The following is a 20,166-nucleotide window of genomic DNA, read 5'->3' as shown; positions in this document are numbered from 1 at the left end:
TTGTAACACTGAAAATACCGGCAAAATGATGTCAGCCGTCATAAATATTGGTTTTGGTTCATTTTTGGTTCTTCTCCTCAAAGGGTCGAGCGTTTCTTTCAGAGGAATGCCGGTTGGAGGTTGGACTCCTTACCTGATGCACATCCAGAGGGATGACCATGTGTGGTATCACGGCGGGCAGGCTGCTCTGCCGCCCGTGCGTCCAGGCCTGCAGCAGCTTCTGCTGGTCCTCCAGACGCTCGCGCTCCCTCTCCACGCTCCTCTGCCCCTCCCGGAGCCGCTCCAGGCTCTGCTGGTACTCCTCCAGTTGCTCGTCCAGCTCCTCCCTGTCCTGCCTCAGCTTCTGCGCAGCCTGCAGGCACTTACTCTCCCTCTCCTCCAGCCGGCTCTCCTGCTCCACCTGCTGGCTCTCCTTGGCCTGGCACTCTCGCTCCCAGCGGTCCCTCTCCTGGCGCAGCTGCTCCCGGAGCCGCTGGGCCGCCGCCACCTCCTCCTTGCGCTTCTCCAGGTTGCGCTGCTTCTCCTGCTCCTGCAGCGAGTTGGCGCGGAGGCCGTGGAGGTGCAGGCAGGGACCGCGGGGCGAGGCCAGCTCGCTAGCTTGCAGGAGGAGCTTCTGGACCTCGTAGCAAGTGTCCTGAATGGTTAAGGCAGCCTGGCGTCAACAAGAAATAGTGGTTAACCTCACCATGAAGATTTATTCAGACATTTTGAGGTGTATTTAGTCCGGTCACGATAACAAATTTTGCCAGACGATAAATTGTCCAAAAGTTATTGTGATAAAAAATAATATTTTTGTTGTTTTTTTAAAGGTTTCATTGGCTCTAGTGGCCTTTAGATGAGTGAACGGACACAAAATTGGGTAATGAGAAAGGGAGGAAGACATGCAGCAAAAGTCACCAGGCCGGGATTCAAACTTGTGACATCAGCGTCTAGGACTAAGGTCTCCTTATGTGGGTTGTGCTTAACCCCCGCACCACAATAGCATCGTGTTTTGAGACCATTTTCAGTTAATATAATAGCTAAGGCATAATGACTCAAGAATCAATGAACGTTAAATTCTAATGAACATTTAATACTTCAACTGTAAGACATGTTGAATATAAAAAAGTAAACAAAATAAAATAAATTATGAAGTCTCTCTGTCCTTCACAAAAAGTGGCTAGTTGAGACAAAAGCGTTTTGTCATGCAGTTTTTGCAAGAGAAGGAGAGAGAAAAGAAAAAAACAATACATAATGCAAATGGAAATTACTGAGCTGATTTTAATTTATCCTGTGGTTAATTGATTTATTGCTTACTGCGACAGGCCTAGCAAAAACAAAACAGAAAATGTTCATTTTGTTCTGCCACATGCTATATAATAAAAAATTAAAAAAAAAGATTTTAGAGGGGCACTTTTTTTCTTTTTCAGTGTAAAAAGGGCAGGCACTCTATCACCTCCTTATGTCTATCTGTGCACATCCCTGCTCATGTGCATCCTTGTTGCAGGTGATTTGAATGTCAAATTAAAATGGAAATTATAATCAGGTTCAACTGGTGACCTAGTTTTTTTCCCCCCTTGCATCCACTTTACTGATAAAATCACTGGTTTTGGTTTCAGACACATGAGGGAAAACAAAACTTTGAATATGAAAATCACATTGTGATCAAAACCCCTAAATCCAAACAGGAACGCACACACACACACACATACACACACAAACCAAATGCAAATACAAACACACACACCCTCTCTACATAAATTTACATTTTATAGCGAGTGAGGAGTGTGTGCATTGCCAAACAAAAGACCCTCCTGTGTTTCTGAGCAAAAAATAATAATAATCATTTGGGGGAAGAGCTCCTGTTGCTTGCTTCCTTTGGCTTCAAACAGTCAAACACAGCGCTGTTGCTCTGTTTGTCAAACCTGCGGCTTTGGGTCTCTTCTGCAAACAAATATATCTGTGTGGTAGCTAAACATAGATGAGTAAAGTCAGAATCTACCAAAGAAGGTGTAGCTTGCAAATATATATATATTGTTTCGACTTCAACAAGGTTTTCTGGGATTCTTTTTACAACAAATAAAAATGCTCTTTATCTCTTGAAAGAATGAAAAGAGCATGAATTTGACACTGGACTTAAAGATTGAGCCTGAGCTACAGTTTTGTTTTTTTGTTTTTTAGATGAACAAAATAAGATTGAGTTTTTATGGTACAGTTAAAGTTTAGACATAAAACTGTGGCAAGACTACAAATAAAAACATGAGTATCTATCTGCAAAATGAGTAGAAATCACAAAAAAATCTGATTCCATTTTACAAACATGCACTACTTCTTGTTCTGCTCTTACCTGCAAACTGTAGAGTAACTGAGTCAAGGTTTGGACACTGTCAGCAGCCTGTTGAAGAAAAAAAACAATCAAATAACAATCCAGGTCAACAAATCAATCATGTTTTTTAATGCAATATTTAACATCAGTGTCAAAATTATTCAAAATAAGAAGCTGCATGGGGACTTCAAAATGCATTTCAATCATGGTAAGAGTAGATTCATGCAGCAATTGCGCCCCCTCCAGGCAAAATCCGTCCCTACAGCATCATTCAGGAGCCCCCATTACCTGACAGGAGTCGACAAGAAAACAACTCATTCTTATCGGTGTAATTTAGCTCACAGGTCATAAAGGGTGCAGAGAGCAGCACAAACGCACTAACGGCTTTGGAACAAGCCTCCATATCCATTTTTAATGCCGCAGGATCTTTAAGAGCTAAATGGACTTCCCTTTATTACGAGTCTATCAATAATTCACAACATTAAGATTGAAATGTAATTCTAACAGACAGTGATCAATTATTAAAGGAACACCAGGCTGATATCTGTAAATAGGGTGAAAAAAAAGAACAAGAACCTGAGAGAGGCCGTTACCTCTGCAGCCCCACCTTACCTGAACCACAGCAGTAATGGGTGGATTAACAATTTACTGCATAAAACTAGGAAAACAACCAGGAAAAGAAATGAATTTCTACCTCAGAGTCAACTGTACTCTGGTGTTTTTTCTGCGAGTCAGATGGAGGCTGCAGGTCAAAAGTGTCGCTCCGGTTTCCCCCGTTTTCCTCAGAAGTGTCGGATGAGGGATCGGACAGAGCGGTGGGGCTGATGGGAAACACCGAGTCCGAGTCCTGGCTGTGACTCGACAGAGAGCAGGCCTTGGACGACAGCGCGGCTTTGAGGTTCTCAGCTGGAAAGCAAACGTAAAAAAAAAACCACGTGGCTGAAATAAAAGAGAACGATCCTGAGCAAGAGCAGCACACAATGGAAAACAAAGTATAATACAAGCATGTTAATATTTTAAGAGAGTAGTTTTTGGGTTTTTTAACATTTTAGTCAAAAATATAGATCGTCTCTATTTCCAATCTGCAACACTTTATCAAATCAGGACTTGAGATTCATTAATCACACAACCAAAGATTGGAACCAGCTAGTTTATCTTTCATTGTCCCTAATTGGCAGGTCAAACATGTAAAAAAATAACTTTTTTTTTTTGCTCATTGAACACATCAGTAGTCAGAACTCCCAGCATTTTTAGTCTACAGCATGTACCCTGATGCACTATTTTCAAGTCAAATACAAACCTGATAAATATTAAGGAGTGTGCTTTAATACAGAAATAGGAATAATCTTTCAATTCCTTAATTTCTGTTACATTTAACACTACGACCTCTTTAATAATCCTGCAGCATATTTTTTTCTCTTTTATGTGTCAAAAAGTGAATGCAAATCAAAAGTGTTAAAGGTAAAAGTCTCCAAAACAGTAAAATTGTTCCTCTCTTATTTTGAATTCGTAGGATTATATAGAAATACACAGCAGCGTCTGAAATAGTTTTATTTTTTTATGAATCTACTTTTTTAATCTTTTAGAAAACACAATACCGTCCGAAAACTCACTCTGAAAAGTAAATGAAATAATTTTAATTTTTCAATATTGTTCTAGAGTTTGACAATCAAATTTCCTAGATTTTTTGATTATTCAGTACTGCAAATAAACTCTGTCTTTATGGATTTGTTGTGTGATATTTCAGCTAAGCAGGCTGAGATTTTATGTATCAGATAAATAAAATATGGCTAAAAATGCCATACTGTTATGTCCCACCTTCTTGCAGAGCAGCAGCCAGTAGCGCAGCGGCCTGTGGCAGCTCCTCTGACTGAGGCTGCACCAGCAGTCGCGGCTCCACCAGCGCGCCATCCGTCCTCCCGCTGAGTGCGGACAGCTCTGTGTAGATCTGCAGCTTCTCCTCCAGGCTGGAGCAGATCTGCTGGTCTTGACTCGTCAAGCTCTCTGATACGTAGTTTCAGGCATTTCAAAGATTAGAAAAAAAAATAAAAATGCCTACCTCCCAACTCCCGACGGCAGAATATACACAACACCTGCTTGGAACGAATTTACCTTGTATCTTGAGGATCTTCTGGAAACGAGCCTCAGCAGTTCGCTTCTCCTCTTCTGATTCACTTGCGTATTCTTCCGGCTCCTCAGGGCAGCTGAGTCAAACAATAAAATACAACTAACAATATAGAAGTAAAGTTAAACGTTTTTACATTTGTCACGTCACAACTACGAGTTCAAATATTTTTTTCCTTCTGGATTTTATATGACAGATCAACACAAGGTAAAGTGGAAGTGATTTATTATGGTTTTGCACAATTCTAATGTCTCTAAAGGTGTTTAGGATTCAGGTGTTTTTCAGATACACTCTCAGTTGGGCTACGGTTGCCACTAAATATTGTTTAACTTGTACCATGTTTCCAGTGATAACTGTTATTATTATATAAGAATCTGTTTGTTGTTGTAGTGTCTTGGTTTAATTGGTTTTCCTCTTTCTGCAAATTTAGAGGCAGATTTTCAGGGTGTTTACTCGTGTTCTCTCTATGCTTCTTTTTCACTCTTTTCCCTTTAAACCTTTTCCACAACTTCCCACCCCTTTCTTTTTTATCTAGTGTCCATTACATTTGAAATAAACTCAAAGACAAAAGTCTTAAAGCTTCGCTTGTGAATGTACATGTGTTAGACACACATTTCGACACTCGGACAACAAATCGTGAATGCCAAAATAAATTACAAAACATACAGTCTTGGAGTCACATGAAGCTTTGAATTTCGTGGTTGAAATGTAACAAAAACGTATTAATGCATCACGTGGCTCTGAAAGCTCCAGACACAAACCAACCTTTCTACGGCCTCTCTAATGAGCCTCATCCAGGTATTTCGCTCCTCTTTGGATGAAGTGTGGACCTCGTACATTTCTGGGCCTGCAGAAGAGGCACTGATCAAAAACATCCCTTTCTCCTCGTTCGCCACTTCCCGAACTATTAACTTCTGCAGCGCAATGACAGGAGGCTTTTGGTCCTGTGGAAAAAGTGTAGAAAATGCCTTAGAGTGATACGGGCAAAGGTGATAGTAACTCCCATGATATTTATTTGCTGCACTCACCACAGCGGCAAATGTGTATTTCTGGTCTTTCTCTTGAAGGAAGACGAGTACGTCTGTGAGGAGGAGCGCCAGGACATCTAGGACAGTCAACATAAGCAGAAAGTAATGTCACAAGATCAATTTCAATATAATAACTCAATCACATTAACTGTGAAGCAACAATCAGCAGGGAATCATATATTCTCACCCTTAAGGCGACTAGTGGCGGTCTTCCACAGCAGCATGCCCTGGTGTCTGAGCGTTTGACCCATCATGTCCTGCTTGCGGAAGATCTTGCCGCTCTTCAGCTTGGCCGCGCTGCGGTTCTCCATGCGGTTCCACACTTCCTGTAGCCTCTGGTGGCGCTCGTATTCGCTGACTCTCACGTCTACGGCCGCTATCACGTCCCGAATGTGAGTCAGGGCTTTGGAAAGGTTGGCATGCTCCTCCGTTTGCTCTGGAAGATCAGAAAGGACAAAAAAGATACAACAATTTTGGTGTGCTTGTTTCAGTCCCTGCAGTGACTGTGATTTAACAGCAGAGGGCAGTAGCTGCCTGACCTTGAGTATAGTGTAGGATCCTCTCCAGCAGCACTGGGTATTTTGTGATCCTTTGAGTTACCAGCAAAATGCATTCTGGGATCTCTCTCCGCCGCACCAAAGAGTTATGACCTTGTTGCTTTAAAAATGAATAGATTTTATTACACAGTGTTTATTTCCACTAAATTGTAACGATGCTAAATAACATTTAGGACAGGAAATACCTTAATGAAGCTTTGAAATCTCTTATTATGCTGCATGAGATCCTTGAAAAAGGCGACTGCTTCGTTGTGATGACTGCAGAACTCTCCGTACACCTGCTTCATTTTTTCTCCATTCTCTTCTGAGAACTACAGGCAGGTTTCATTATTGCACTGGACTCTGAAATATTGATAACTTGTAAAGTTAGGGCTAACCTGTCGGAGCAGGATGTCACCGATTTGCTGTATCAGGTAGTTCCTGTGACCCGGGGGCTGCCCGGAGCTCTGACGCCGCTCCTTCATGGCAGCGAAGAAGGCGTGGTGGAAGGCGAGCAGCTGGTCCAGGCAGGGAAACACCCGCTCCACCGACTCGGCGTCCAGCTGCACCTCTTCCTTCATGCCTCGCCGGAAAACCTCAGCCATGATGTGCAGAGTCTGAAGGTGGTGGAGCTCAGTCTGCATCAGCTCTGTGTCGGGTCAAACGCTCAATCAGCACTAGCTACAAACTTCAATCCAAAGTCAAATATTGTTGTATTGTGAAGAGAAAAAAAAAAGAGATTTGACTAATACAGATGAAGGCAAAAACTTTTCTGTTGTCCTTTTTTTTCTTCTGCTTCACAACTATGCACAACTTTATCTTGGTCTTTCACAACCCGTGGTGTCAAGAGGAAAAGAAATGCTGCTTACAAAAATGTTACTCAATCTGACAATTTTTGAAACAATTATGTGATTACAGCACATGAGAAAACAAATCATCCCTTTAACGTTTGCTTACCGTAGATAACGTCCTGCCTCTTGACGGCCCGCTTGTCTTGCCTCTTGCAAAACTTGTGCTCCACCGTCAAACTCCACGACTCGGCATCGTAATCAGCAGAATCCGCTAAAATGTTGCCGTGAGTCTGAATGTACGAGTCCACACAGTCTGAGGAGAGAGAAAGGTGCAAAATTAACTCTGATCGTTTTTCTTTTACATAAACGGTCTTCACTGTGCTTTTAAAACGGACATCCGCTTTGATATGTTTTGTTCTCAGCATTTGCTTGGATTTTGAGCAAGAGCCTGCAAAGAAATTCAGTTAAAAAGACTAATTTATTTTTTCATCCTCATCAGTGACATCCACCGTTAGCTGGCTGTGAGGAAAAAAAATTAAGAGGCTAAACTTGGAAGATGCCAAGCCTAATTAAAAAGGAATTGTGCTCGACGCGGTTCAAAAGAAATGTCGAACTGAAGCAAAAGATTTTTCACCATCAGATATAAAGAGGTGAGATGATCAAGAATGTTGATTCTTAACACATTTTTGAAGATCAAATACTATAATGTCAATTTTATGTTCATTTAAATTGACTTAAGCTTAAATTTCATTAAGAGGTCATACATAGTACATTCAAAACAACAACACCAGGAATAACTGGAAAAGCCACAGAAAAATAATTATTGAAAAATGGATGGAAATGTAATTTCCCTCTTACTTTCAAACCATTTGAAGTAAAAATTATGACTGAAAGTTGCATTTTCTTGTGTTTTTCCCCAAACATCTATTATTGAACATCTTTTTTTTGAGGTAAACTTGCTTTTTTTTTAGTCATTTACCACTTTGAGGGAAGAGTGTCAGACTATGTGGGTTAAAAGAAATGCATTTCTTTTAGAGATGTACAAAGAAATTGGTTCTGACCAGAAAAAAATGACTTTTAGGTTGAATGGACCCTCAAAAATCTGATATTATTTTGGTCAGAGAAGGCAACAAATCCAAGCGTTAACAGATTATGATTAACAGATTATCTAGAGCAAAATATTTAGATCAGTGAAAAATCTGGATCTACTAATATTTACGCTAGTCAGGCAAAGCTTTACAAAGCAGGAGATCAGAGACCGACGCAGATCTAATGCATATCTAATTTTTCTTTTGCTTTGTGGATATTTTCAACATGAAGCCTTACTGGATCTCATACCGTCTCCGAAGGATGACTCATTAGAGGCAGAGGAGCCCGGAGTTGGCAGGAGCTCCTCCGAATGGCTTTTCGGCCTCAGGGCTTCAGATTCTGCCTCTGAACTCTCGCAGAGCATACTGTACCACAAAGTGGAACACGGGAGTGTGTTATTACTGTTATCATCCCATTAATCTAAGTAATAAACTCCAACTGCGCAATGACCTGTCACTGTTGGGTAAGCTTCCAGGCAAAGAGCATGACTGCGTCCCAGTGTCCTTCCTCTCCTTTGGGGTGAGGACAGGTTGAGGAGCAGAAATGGGGATCACAGAATGGGATGGACTGTCTCTCACTGTGAAGTCTGAGGGGAAAATAGACAAAGATCAGTTATTATACTTAAAAAAAACAGCAAATGCCAAACTTTTTTCTGCATTGTTTTGTTAAATCTGTAATGCTCAACTTAGACTCTGTAAAATCTTACTCTGTGGAAGAGACGCCGTCTTGCTTTTCTCCACGGTATTCACAGATCTATCCTGTAGTTTCTAAGCAACATATAAGAAAATCTGATTAAAGCTCTATTGAGACCATTTTATTTTTCAAGTAGAGAACCAAATAAAAAGCGGACCAACCTTCAAGCATGGCGGGACGGACTCCTTACAGCTCTTATGGACAATAGCGGTGCAACCTGAGGGAGGAACGAGCCACTGATGATTTCAGTCAGGTGACTCCTGGGAGTTTGAGTTTACCTTTCACCCACCTGAGCAGTGCAGAAGGTCCTTCCCAGAAGCTGGTTTGTCACACACCACACACAGCGTGGGACCTAAACAGGGGCCCGTTGCAAACCGGTGGCCGTTCAGGTGCTTATCCTTGGCTTCTCTGTCCTTCCCTTTCCCCTTCGAAAACCGTGCCAGAGACATAGGTGTCAACAGCCAAACCGTTCAGATAACTACACCTACATCTACAGTGTAACAGACGCATTAAAGACTGGCTTCAGAGAATGTCTTCTAAAGTTTCGATTTCACACGTTAAATATACCTCGAGCCTGAGTGTGGGGAAAAAAAAAAAAAAAAAGCATGAAAGCAATTCCCGCCTCCCTCCAAGCTGTAAGAAAAGTCCTCGGACTCGGAAGCAGACCAAAGTGTAAACAACAGATTGAAATCGGGGAGGGCTTCCAGTCCCTGTGCTGACTCAACAACCGTGGATTAATCATTGAAAGGGAAGAGGCCGGACACCATGTTTGGTCTGTCGCTCTGACCTTGAGTTATTCCCAGAACTGTGTCCTGGTTGAGTCTCTCAGAAAGCCAAAAGACAATTGCACAGTTCATACCAGAGAGTGGAGCCGGGAATTGTAAAGCTTCAGCATCTTTACTGAGACTAAAACTGAGACTAGAGGTGGGATTTATTTTATTCAGTACAGAGCCAAAAACACTCCATAACAGAGTTAGGATCAGGTTACGGAAAGGATGGGTAAGGTTGAGTTCGAGGTGGATCTGTGGGATTTATTATAACAACTAAAAATGAAAAGAAAGGATTTAAAATTTAAATTATTAGGATGTACAGTGAATAGCTCTAAAAATAAACATCCTCATCATAAATTAGTTACACTGTTTTGTAGTGTAACTTTAGCACTCAAAACCAGAATTATTTTGTAATGTTTCAAATCAGTTAATATTTATTGATGATCACATGGAACCAAGTGTGGGGAAGAAATTTCAAGCAGCAAAATTAACAATCCGAACCATGACGTCTGGTTTGGGAGTTTGCACCCAGTTTATTGATATCATAATAAACCATGATTCTTATAACAACAGCTAAAAGTAGTAAGTCATTCTATTATTGCCTCTGCTTAGTTCCAGGTACTGCAGTCTGACCTGTTTTTCTCAACAGCGACAAAAACCAAGCACTAAGGACAACATTGATGCTGCTCCAATATGCATCCCTAGTTGGAAATCTGCAGTTGGGCTTACCTTGCTCTTGTTGCGTGTGCTGGACATCCTGTTCTTCAGAAAGCTGAATGTGCGAGTGACTCTATACTTCTCTGACTCTGCCTTGGTAGGAATGTTGCACTTCTCCAACTCCTCTTCTTCAATCCTGCACAAAAAAAAAGGTCCCAAAGTTTTATAACTCCAGATACAGAGTGGATGATTTTCATAAGGCAGACTCAAAATTGTCACTTTTTTTTCTTCTTCTTCTTGTTTTTCTTGGGAGGTAAAGAAAACAACCAAGTCAAGCAGAACAAAAGCTGGTTTTGAGATAAATCTCCAGGTAAATGAAAAGTATCCGGTTAGTTTAAGGTGCAAAGGTTCATTCTCAAATCGGATGTGTTTCGGAGCACGGCATTCCCAGATAGTCAAAGCAACGACATGAAAACATCTCAAGAATTCTTTTTGTTAGTAAGTAAAACGTAAGAAAACTGTGTTCCGCTTCTGCACTGCTGTGACGTGAGAACGAGTAAGAGTTAGAAGCAGAGCTAAAGGCTAAAAACATCCGAGACGGACTAAGACACCTGTGCATGCTACAGTCAGTGGGGGCTCAAGTTGCTCTAGCGCTGTTGGGAGCCAGATGGGGAAGGAGCTACCAGTTTTGTTTTGGGTTAGTATGTCCATCTGCGGGACAGTCAGGGAGAGGTCAACAGAGGTCGGTCCCGTACACATACTCTTTGAGAAACTCAGACAGGGTGAGATGCTGCAGCGACTCTGCCAGCTCAGCGCTGCCCTCGTCGTCAGCGGACTGGGCCCGCTTACGGAACCTAACCTCTCTGGAAAACACACGGACACACACACACACTGAAGCTTTGTGAAGCCATAGAAATAAAAAGACATCATACATACACTGCTTGTAAAATATTAAAGTTTATCTCTGCGATTTGCAGCCGGTCTTATATCTTCCTCTAAGACTAAGTAGTTATCAGGGAGAAAATGGATGTCAGTGAAATATTTGACTTTGCTTGTGTTGGAACAGGAGCCAAATGATGAAGTGAATATAAAGTATTAGCAATTAATACTTTATATTCATCATAAAGTGGCTTCTGGTTTTATTTTAGCCAGAAGCCACAAGTTAAACCATCCGCTCCTTTAAGAAAAGTCTCGGCAGCATCATGCTTTAGGACCACAGCTGAAGGGAATGAGGAAGGAGTTAAATATCAGTAAATATAGGGTAATCTTTGACAAAAACCTATGAGAGGCTGCAAAATATCTGAGGCAGAAGTTCACCTGTTATCATTTGGGTGATAATGACCCAAAACATACAACCAGAACTTCTATGAAATCCATTTGAAAACAGACAAGGATGAGCGAGTTTGCCAAGTCTTGCTAAGTTTTTTTTTTTTAACTAAATAAATATTCCTTCTACTTGACAACTATGCTCTGCTTTGTTTTGGTCTATCACATGCAAACCCAATAAAATACATGTATATGCGTGGTTGTAATGTGACAGAATGTAAAAAAAATAAATAAATAAATTCAAGATATACTAAGATATCAATTGAAACTGCAAAGAAAAAAAAAATAAGAGTCCGTTATATAAAATTAATACCTTTTATCATTGGGCTGCTCTGAAATGCTGGAGGCTCTTTGTTCTGTGGAGAGATACAACAAGAGAAGCTGATAAAGTCTTTGATGGAAAACAAAAAGGAAAGCTGCAAAAACATCAATAGTAAAAATAAAGCCTCAATAACTTTCAGTCTTTAACGAGATTTGAAAATCATGAGTGTTTGTGACGAAGGCAAACAAACTGTCTGAACTTCTTCATGCGTTCTAAAAACTGATCTGAGATGCTGATAAATGACAACTTCATCAAAACAGGAACAATAAATGTTAAAGCAGAAGCTCGATTTTATCATGAATCCTCCCAGATTACAAGAAAATATCATAAAAACTATGACAAAGTACGTCATGAATTTCAATTCATCTAACACTTTTAAAAGGAGCTTTTACTCATATGCATTTATTTTCATGTCAGACTGTCATTTAAATTAAAAAGAGGCACTTTTTAAATTCTAAGTTTTTTTTTAAGATTAGGATTAACTGAAAGTAGGAATAAAGCTATTCACAGAAATAAAAAATCGACAAACTCACTTTTAAATAATAGTTCTTATTAATGGAGCTAAATTCATGTCTTTTTAAAACGTTAAAGAAAATATTGTCTAGACTGTCGCCTAATTCTCCTTCTTTCCACCATCTAAATAAGTTTGTTTTGCAGATTTTAACATTTCAGACATAAGAATGACATAAAATGAGACAGGAAGCCCAAAAGTAAAAAAAAATAATAATCACACAGTTCTGCTAGCTAGAAATGTAAATTCTTATTTTCATAATTTTCCATCTTCAGATGTTGTATCCTTGCTTTCCCAAACACTCTGCCTCACTTACACACACACGCACGCACACACACACACACACAAGTAGAAGTGCTCTCAGTGAAGTGCAGGGTGTGGTGCGGTGGCTGCAGGCGTCCAGTACTTACTGCCTGGGTGGAGCAGAGACAGAGACAGGGTGGATTTAGACAGAGAGAGCGCCTGAAGGAGAGATCGGCTGTGGCTGACGCTGTGGAGAACGCCATCTACAGGGCACAGTGGACAGAAGGCGGCTAACACAACCACTACAGGACGAGGGTGCAAACTATCAGCGTGAACAGTACAGTCAGGTTCCAGCAGAGAGATATGCAGCAGGGTTTGTGTTATTTGACAAATAGGGTGAAAAATTTATATTTCTTTTCAGAAAATGTGCTGCATTTTGAAGCTAAATAACGTCAAGTATGGATATTTTCAAACCCCGTCAAGCTGCACTGTCCAACAACTACGCGAACATGACTGTACTTTATATTAGTGTTAAGACTGTAGCTCACAAATTAACACAACGTGTCAGATTATTCCATTAGTGGAAGAAAATGTCAAGAAAATTAGTGGTGTGTTAGACTGAAATGCTCTGGGTGTTAAGCGGACTGAGGTTTACCGACCGGGGCTACCTTCTGGTGTGTGGTTCTCCCTGGGGTTTCGACTTGGACAGAACTTGGAGTACGAGTAGGAATAGGAGCGAAGTCGAACGCCGTCCTCACTCAAGTCCTAAAAACAAAATGAGGTAAAAATAAATAAATAAATAAATAAATAAATAAATACATAACAGGTGTGAAAAAAAAATGTTTGTCAAAGTGCGACTGCTAATTTTACTTTGGAGATGGGTTCGCACGCCGAGGCCGACTGGCTCCGAGTGCAAGTGAGATCGGGAGCTGGACGCGGAGTTTCCTTTTTGTCTTCGCTTCTGCCAACGTCTGAAAACAGCCGGGAAAGCAGAGACTTTGGCCCCGGAGCTTCTTCCTCACTGTCCACCTCCAGGGCCACCAGGCTGGGCGGCGGCAGCGGGGGGAAATAAAAACATCATAAATAAGTCATGACAACAGGAACACTGGCACAGAGAGACTACAACAAAGGAAAATGTAACACCTGATGTCACAGGTTTCCAACGGCGGGCTGCTTGGCTCCGTGAAGGGCCGACGGCTCAGCCTGGTGAGGGCCCGATCGACTGGTGAGAGAGAGACGGACCCAGGGAGGAGGTCTTCACGGCGGCGCTGAGGCGGAGGGGTGTCGGTCGCGAGAAGATCGTCGGGGTCCCACAAGCCGCCGTCAGTCCCCGTGCTGTCATGCGTCACGTCATCTATTCTTACCTTAACGTCCTCTTCACAAGCCTGAAGTTAAGAACAGAAATGTTAAAAAAAAAAAAGTTGAGGATAGGATTAACTGAAAAAGAAAATGTACAACCTGAGTCTGCTGGGTGCGATCCGAGTCGTTGACGATGGAGAGTAAAGGGTCCGAAGCCCGCTGGCTGAACTGGTTCTGAACTTCTCTGTCCCGTCTGCGGTGCCCATTTACTAAGACAAACACAGCAAAAATCTCATTACGCTTCCCAGTGTGGTCTGTTAAATCTTCTCCATATATTTGCTCGGTCGTTTTTTTTTATTTAATCCAGCAGTGCCAGATCGTTGTTTTTGTAGCGCTGAAGGATTTATTACCAGACTGCCTGGTGAGAAATTACTTTAAAATTCTAACAATTCATCAAGACCTTAGCCAGATACGTGGATGTCTGCTTAGAGACCGCAGCTTCCAGAGTAATCCAAAGTAATACGACAAGTAATCCGGAAGAAAAAAAAGTTTCTAGCACACACAGAAATGCCAAACTTAGAGAACCGATTATCAACATATCACAGTGCTGGACTATTAAGATATATCTACTTTCTCCTGACTCGTGTTACCCCATGCTTTATTCTGGTTCAGGATTTTCTTTTTTTCTTTTTCCCTGCTTTTTTCAAGCCACAGTGCATCACTCTCTCTTTGCACGAATGTCGAGGCTTAGAGAGAAGAAAGGAAAATATGATGAGCTGCTGCATACCTACTCCTGTTTGACCTTTAAAGGATTGTTTTTGTAAAAAACCTCTACACATCATCCTCGCCGACAGGCCCCATGTGTTTGGTGAAAAATAAGGTGGATTGCATTGACGTTCTCGGAGTCAGGGCCCTTTTGCTGTGATACATCTGCTTAATGTTTGTGCTCACTCTTCTAATATAAAACGGTCAGGTCTTAAATCTTGACAAGCCAACGGCTGGCCTCTCTCGCTGCAATGATGTGCGTAGAGCGATAAAAGTGATAAACGTCAGCATATTACATTATATTACAAGCACATTTTTTTTAAATTAGTTTCTCTGAATCCAAGGCAGCTGAGCTATTTTCGATAACTGTAGGCTTACAGTATTTTTTCTTTTTAAATGTTGTACATTTGTCCGTAGTGTAAAGTCTCTTATTTTTTGTTTATATTTTAGCTTGCGAGAATGTGTGTGCATCAATTTTTAGGTTACTTTGCTGCCGAGTTTCCCCACTGAGAAAATGTAAAATTTTCTCAATAAAAATAAAAAAATTAAAACCTCTTCTAAAAAAAAAAAACATAAAAATTGAATTAACATTTTTTTCTCGCAGCAATTGTCAAAGAAATAACTGGGGATAATATATTCCTTCTTTAAAAAAATTATTGTCTGAATAAATAAAGATTACATAATATTTTTGGACATGACAGTTATGTCAAACCAGGAAGCATAAGTAATGAAAAACATCAGAATTTCATAAGTACCCTGGAAATGTTGTAAACCTGTGGAAGCCTTGAAGGAATAATTTAGGTTACTGAACTCCTATCATCATCTATAGATTTGCAAATTGAGAGAGAAGATTATTTTTAAAAATACTATATCAAATGTTTGGTTTTAAAACCAATCACAAAGAGCTGGTGGAGACCTGGCCAGAACAAGACTCAAGCAGTGGAAAAAAATAAATTCAGTGGAGTGGGAGGGGAAAAAAAGAAAAAAAAAACTTCCTGCCTGATTTCCAGTAGAACTATCCATTTCAGAAACTGGTAAAAATGGACTTCCTACACTCCTTCTTTCCTGTGACTCATGTAGAAAAACATCGGCGAGCCGACATCATTTTATTAAAATAAGCAATGGGTAAATGATTAAACACGCAACAAACTGCATCTCCAAGGCTATTTCATGTTTTGCACATGAAATCCTAACCGTCAAAATAACGCGCAGACACAATTTTCCAGCTCAGAACAATGTTAAAGAGGCTCCACGCATGTCTGTGACTGAGCAGAGCAGTACTTGTGCAATCTGTAAGTACGTGTGCTGCAGCATATCAGCAGGAGTGGCAGAATAACAGCGTGGAAAATTGCCCCGTTTGATGAGTGCGCTTTCCACCCAGTCTTTGATGTCTGAACCAGCCAAGGCTGCACTAATGTAAAGGAAATCCTGGGCATCTCAGAGGCATTTCCTCTTTGCTTCTCTCACACAGTGAAGACACTGGAGTTTAAACACGCTGGGGCAGATGTTTTAGATCCAGGCCTGTCCTTAACTTCTCCCATTTGCAAAGCAGCGTGGCACTCCTTTAAATCCGTTCTACAAACTGAGAAGGGTTGGAGCAACATTTTAAGTAATAAACAGAAAGAAGCAAATCATTTTGAAGTGAAGGGCAAACTAATTCTTTTTTTTTTTTTTTACAGATTTCTACAAGTAAAAATCTGAAAAGTGCGGTGTGAATTTGTATTCTGCTGACCACGAGTTAGTCTGGCAATTAGACTGGACCATTGTAACACATTAAAAGCTTCAATGTGTAAAGAAGAAGGGAAACAGCTTCTGTCTGCAAGTTATGTTTGTGTAACCGAACGAGACGGGCGTCTAATGGCTCTTTATAGCTGGATGTGCCGACTCCAATAGTCCTTTAGAAATAAACAATAAAGTCAGGCATGTTTAAGCTCAAGGACTTTGGTTCAGAAACAAAATGACACAATAAAAAAAAATCATCTTGATTATCCCTGCAAATAGGAACACAATGACTAAGCTATTCTGGATCATCTCATACTGAAAGTATGACATTTAAGTTCATATCTGTAGAGTTTTTAATTTACAAAAAGAACAAATTCTTAACTAGTTCTGCTGTTTTAATGAAGAAAAAAAACTTAGACATGAGTGATTTTGTGTGGATTTTGAGAAAACTGTTGAAATGATGTATATTATCACTTGACAAGGTGTCAAGGTGTTGACTTGATTTTATGAGTTGAAGATTTAGACTGCTCATCAAAAATAAACATTTTCAGCAGCAGATGATATCTGGGTATCTTTAACTTTAAATGCAGCTGTTTGATGTTGAAAAAACATCAAAGCTCCACAATTAACCTGGGAGTCCCCCCCCAACCCCACATTACGGATCACTGTGTCCCTTTAAATCACACAGGTGAATCTGCCAAGATCACAGGCTCTGTGTTTCTTACACAGCGTGCCGTTTCCCTGGACACAAAAAATAAAAACTTCAGAATCCTGAATCTTTCACGTAACATCCCAACATGCATGCAATGTCTTTCGCTTGCAGCATGAGAAAACGTGGGGAAGGTTTGGAAAGCACTGCGTCTTTATCCTCCTGCTTTTGTGTTTAAATACAACCACAAGCAGAGACATGAAAATCTTCCCTCCGTCCGACCCGAGGGCTGGTGACAGATTGGTCTCTGCTGGTAGACAGAACGTCACGGCGCTTCGCTCCAACAATAACCGACAGGCGCTGAGTTATGTCGGCGAAACCGGAGGAACTATTATGATCATCCTAGCAGATTTGGAAAGAAACAATAACTCTGGCCGCCTCACGTAGATGCAATAACTAAAGCATTTGGATGACACAAAGGGATTTTAACTCAAAAGAAAAAAAAAGAAAAAACATTATCTTAAAGTAAGCATGTTGTCTAAACTCTGACGCTTTATAAGCACTTTAGCTTATTAACATTCCAACTCTCGTTCCTTCGTACTGACAGCTCTTCCGTCTAATCGGGGAAGCTGGGGGAGGGGGATGGCAGGGTGACAACTCTGGGGGGAACACAGAGGGGGAAGAGAGGACGAGACACCCAGGTCAGACTGATTCTGAGTGGAACGAACCTGACCCCATTCCCATCTTTGTCCCGGTGATGGGGCAGATTCCTGGACTCTGGAAAAGGACTAGTTGTGGAGTTGTGGCTGGACACGACCAGAACGGGCTTCCAGATCCACAAACCACTGGAGGTCAGGCAGGAGCGCATCCCTCTCTGTGGCTGTGAAATAGTAACTGTATTGATTTCCAGTGATGTGATTCAAAACAGAAGACCGGTTGCGCATCGCGCCAGTCCTAAAATAAAAAAAGGATTCCAGCCGGTGATGGTGTACTGTTCCTACACCCCCGCTGTTCTCTGCAGCCACAAAAATTTTGTTGTGTTCTTTTAGGGCTTAGCTGTTTGTCATTTCAGACAGAGATGGGAATATTAGGTTGTTGTGGTAAAATGGAAGAAGCTCAGGGAGTGGGATGAATACATCTAAATCAGGAGTAGAAGGGGGAAGAATTACCAGGAAGCGACGGCGAGTTTTCCTCTTCGCTATCGGTGTCGATTAAAAACAACGTCGTCGGATCGTCAAAAACCTTAAAAAAGGAAGGAACACAAAGGCACACAGAAGACATAAAAAAAATTAAATGCACTGTCCAGGGCAAGTATGTGCCATTTTTTTATATATTTTTTGCTACATTACAACCTCAAACAGCGTACAAACCAAAACAAAGTGTTGCATAATAGTTCAGGATTTTCTAAAACTTTCAACAAATAAACATTGTGGTACCGTGTTCATATTCACCCTGTTCTACTCTGACACTTTGGTGGCCAACGTCCAAAACTTTAAGTGATGCGGGGAAGCCAACATCACCCAAGCCCCTAAACGCATCACCAGACAACGCTGAAAAACTCTGTTGCTGTTTAATTATAAGCAGTTATGAGGAACGCTGGTGAAACCTGAAACTGTTGCTGTGCAACCCACTCAACAGGTTGTTGCTAGGTAACCAAAAGACTGAACGAGTCGATACCACCAACATCATTGGAGGTTGAGCAGCTAAAGCCTTTCCTCTGCCTACACCCTCCAGAATGCTGTGTGGTTCTGGGTGGAGTTCACTCTATCAGACGTATTATTTATTGATACTGATCACGTTTCTATGGCGATGTATATATAGTTATCGATTTAGGACTAGTTTTGACACAGTTCAGCTGAATAAAACCAGCTTAGAGCCGCTAAGGCTACATGACCTTGGCAAAAGACAGCTAACATTTTTTTTTTATAAATATCTACCTCTTCTAAAAGAAACATCATTTACTTCAATTTTGGGACTTTAAAGTGAAGAAAAACTTAAAACTTTTGCCCCAAAAAAAGCACACAATTTCTTCTGTAGAAAATGATGCAAAGAATATTTATAGTTTCTAGACAAAATACAAGAAAAATAGAAATAAAAGAATAAAGCTGGTGCTTTTAGTGTCATTCTGTTGTGGGGAGTTTAATTCAATTACTGCATCGAAAAAATTGAAAAACTTCTGAGACCTGCATTTATTATTGTAACTGTATTTAAAATCATCAGTTGGTTGGTTCTTTATCATTTTTGGCCCAAGTTATTATGTTCAAGGAGTCACTTAGGAAGGTTGCAAACAAATCATTTAGAGAATAGCATATTGCAGTTTCAGAATGACCTAGTCAAAGTCCACACCTAAATCCAAGCAAGAATCATTGGTAAGAATGAAGCCTGACATTCACTGATGCTTTCAGAAGACATGACTGGCTTTCAGAAATCTTGCATTGAAGAATGGACTACTTTTCTGACTTTTATTTGTAAAAACTTTCAAAACCATGAATGATTTAAGTGTAATTGTTGTAATAAGGAACAGTTGTGAGAAAAAAAAAGTTCTTGCAAGACACTATAAGAGCAAAATGTTGAGACATTTTGTTTCTGTAAGAATACTCACATTGTCCACCATCTCTTTCCCATCGACATGAAGCTCCTTGGTCCCACCTGTGCCAAAACAGAAAGCATTAAACAAAAGGTGTTGAATAAAACACCACCACTTAAAAATAAACAAAGCGAGTCGTGTGGAAAGAACGAGATCAGGCTCTCTCCTAACTCTTCAGTCCACAAATCCAAAAGAAACAAATGGGATGTTTTGTCCGTCCGCTGCGGCTGGACCTGAGAAAGAACACACACTCCCTGCTGAGAAGTTGTTATTTCAAGAGAATTAATGGACGACTGCAGAAGTCGGGACAGGGTTAAGGTCAATACTGAAGTACACTTCCTGCCTGCCTTCATGAGTCGATACCACCATCTGCCGTCTCTATGGTAACCAGAAAGAGTGGCTCCAAGTTACGGGGGGAGATCTAGCCACTGACAGATATAAAAAAGGAAAAAAAAAATAAAAAGAACTGATCAAAATCTTTCTCTGCGTGGGTTTCCAAACCAGCCTGAGCATGTCACGCGAGGAAGGAGGTGGGGTTTGGATAAAACAGAAACAATCGACTCATTTTCTGTCTTACGCTGCACAGGGGCGTCTCCTTTTATGGCATTTGTTAAAAGTGTTTTTTTTTTTTTTTCCTAGTTTCTGCAGGCTGCTAGTGATGGATGTTCGACGATCCCGGTGTTTGCACAAGTGAATCTGTGGTGGTTCGCTTCCTACAGCTCTGCGGTGAAGCCTGCGCGCTCACATA

The 20,166-nt window shown here is 40.8% G+C and overlaps 1 protein-coding gene across 7 annotated transcripts in view; it reads right to left on the bottom strand.

Annotated features, from left to right (window-relative positions):
- The window catches only part of arhgef28a (Rho guanine nucleotide exchange factor (GEF) 28a), a 30,783-nt gene extending 10,819 nt beyond the window's left edge, over nt 1-19,964 (bottom strand). Inside the window, exons 1-27 of one of the 7 annotated variants that reach the window (XM_016669898.1) lie at nt 19,434-19,964; nt 18,001-18,073; nt 13,855-13,964; nt 13,540-13,781; nt 13,267-13,441; nt 13,056-13,161; nt 12,564-12,659; nt 11,634-11,676; nt 10,756-10,857; nt 10,067-10,190; nt 8,857-8,992; nt 8,729-8,784; nt 8,581-8,641; nt 8,325-8,460; nt 8,124-8,239; nt 6,952-7,098; nt 6,393-6,643; nt 6,201-6,326; nt 5,998-6,115; nt 5,646-5,894; nt 5,459-5,535; nt 5,196-5,374; nt 4,418-4,509; nt 4,124-4,309; nt 3,000-3,211; nt 2,327-2,374; nt 134-652 (exon numbers count right to left, since the gene is read on the bottom strand). In XM_016669898.1, the coding sequence (XP_016525384.1) occupies nt 134-652; nt 2,327-2,374; nt 3,000-3,211; nt 4,124-4,309; nt 4,418-4,509; nt 5,196-5,374; nt 5,459-5,535; nt 5,646-5,894; nt 5,998-6,115; nt 6,201-6,326; nt 6,393-6,643; nt 6,952-7,098; nt 8,124-8,239; nt 8,325-8,460; nt 8,581-8,641; nt 8,729-8,784; nt 8,857-8,992; nt 10,067-10,190; nt 10,756-10,857; nt 11,634-11,676; nt 12,564-12,659; nt 13,056-13,161; nt 13,267-13,441; nt 13,540-13,781; nt 13,855-13,964; nt 18,001-18,073; nt 19,434-19,445 (3,792 nt within the window). In that variant the 5' untranslated portion in view covers nt 19,446-19,964. The remainder of the gene's footprint in view (nt 1-133; nt 653-2,326; nt 2,375-2,999; nt 3,212-4,123; nt 4,310-4,417; nt 4,510-5,195; nt 5,375-5,458; nt 5,536-5,645; nt 5,895-5,997; nt 6,116-6,200; nt 6,327-6,392; nt 6,644-6,951; nt 7,099-8,123; nt 8,240-8,324; nt 8,461-8,580; nt 8,642-8,728; nt 8,785-8,856; nt 8,993-10,066; nt 10,191-10,755; nt 10,858-11,633; nt 11,677-12,563; nt 12,660-13,055; nt 13,162-13,266; nt 13,442-13,539; nt 13,782-13,854; nt 13,965-18,000; nt 18,074-19,433) is intronic. The other 6 variants (XM_007548869.2, XM_007548870.2, XM_016669899.1 and 3 more) reach the window with 6 other exon arrangements.
- Nucleotides 19,965-20,166: the final 202 nt, after the last annotated feature.

Source organism: Poecilia formosa, unplaced genomic scaffold (genome assembly GCF_000485575.1).
Source record: "Poecilia formosa unplaced genomic scaffold, Poecilia_formosa-5.1.2 Scaffold28, whole genome shotgun sequence".
In the NCBI taxonomy this organism is placed as follows: Eukaryota; Metazoa; Chordata; class Actinopteri; order Cyprinodontiformes; family Poeciliidae; genus Poecilia; species Poecilia formosa.
Note: the sequence above shows the minus strand (reverse complement) of the source record. Positions and strands in the feature narration are given on the sequence as shown.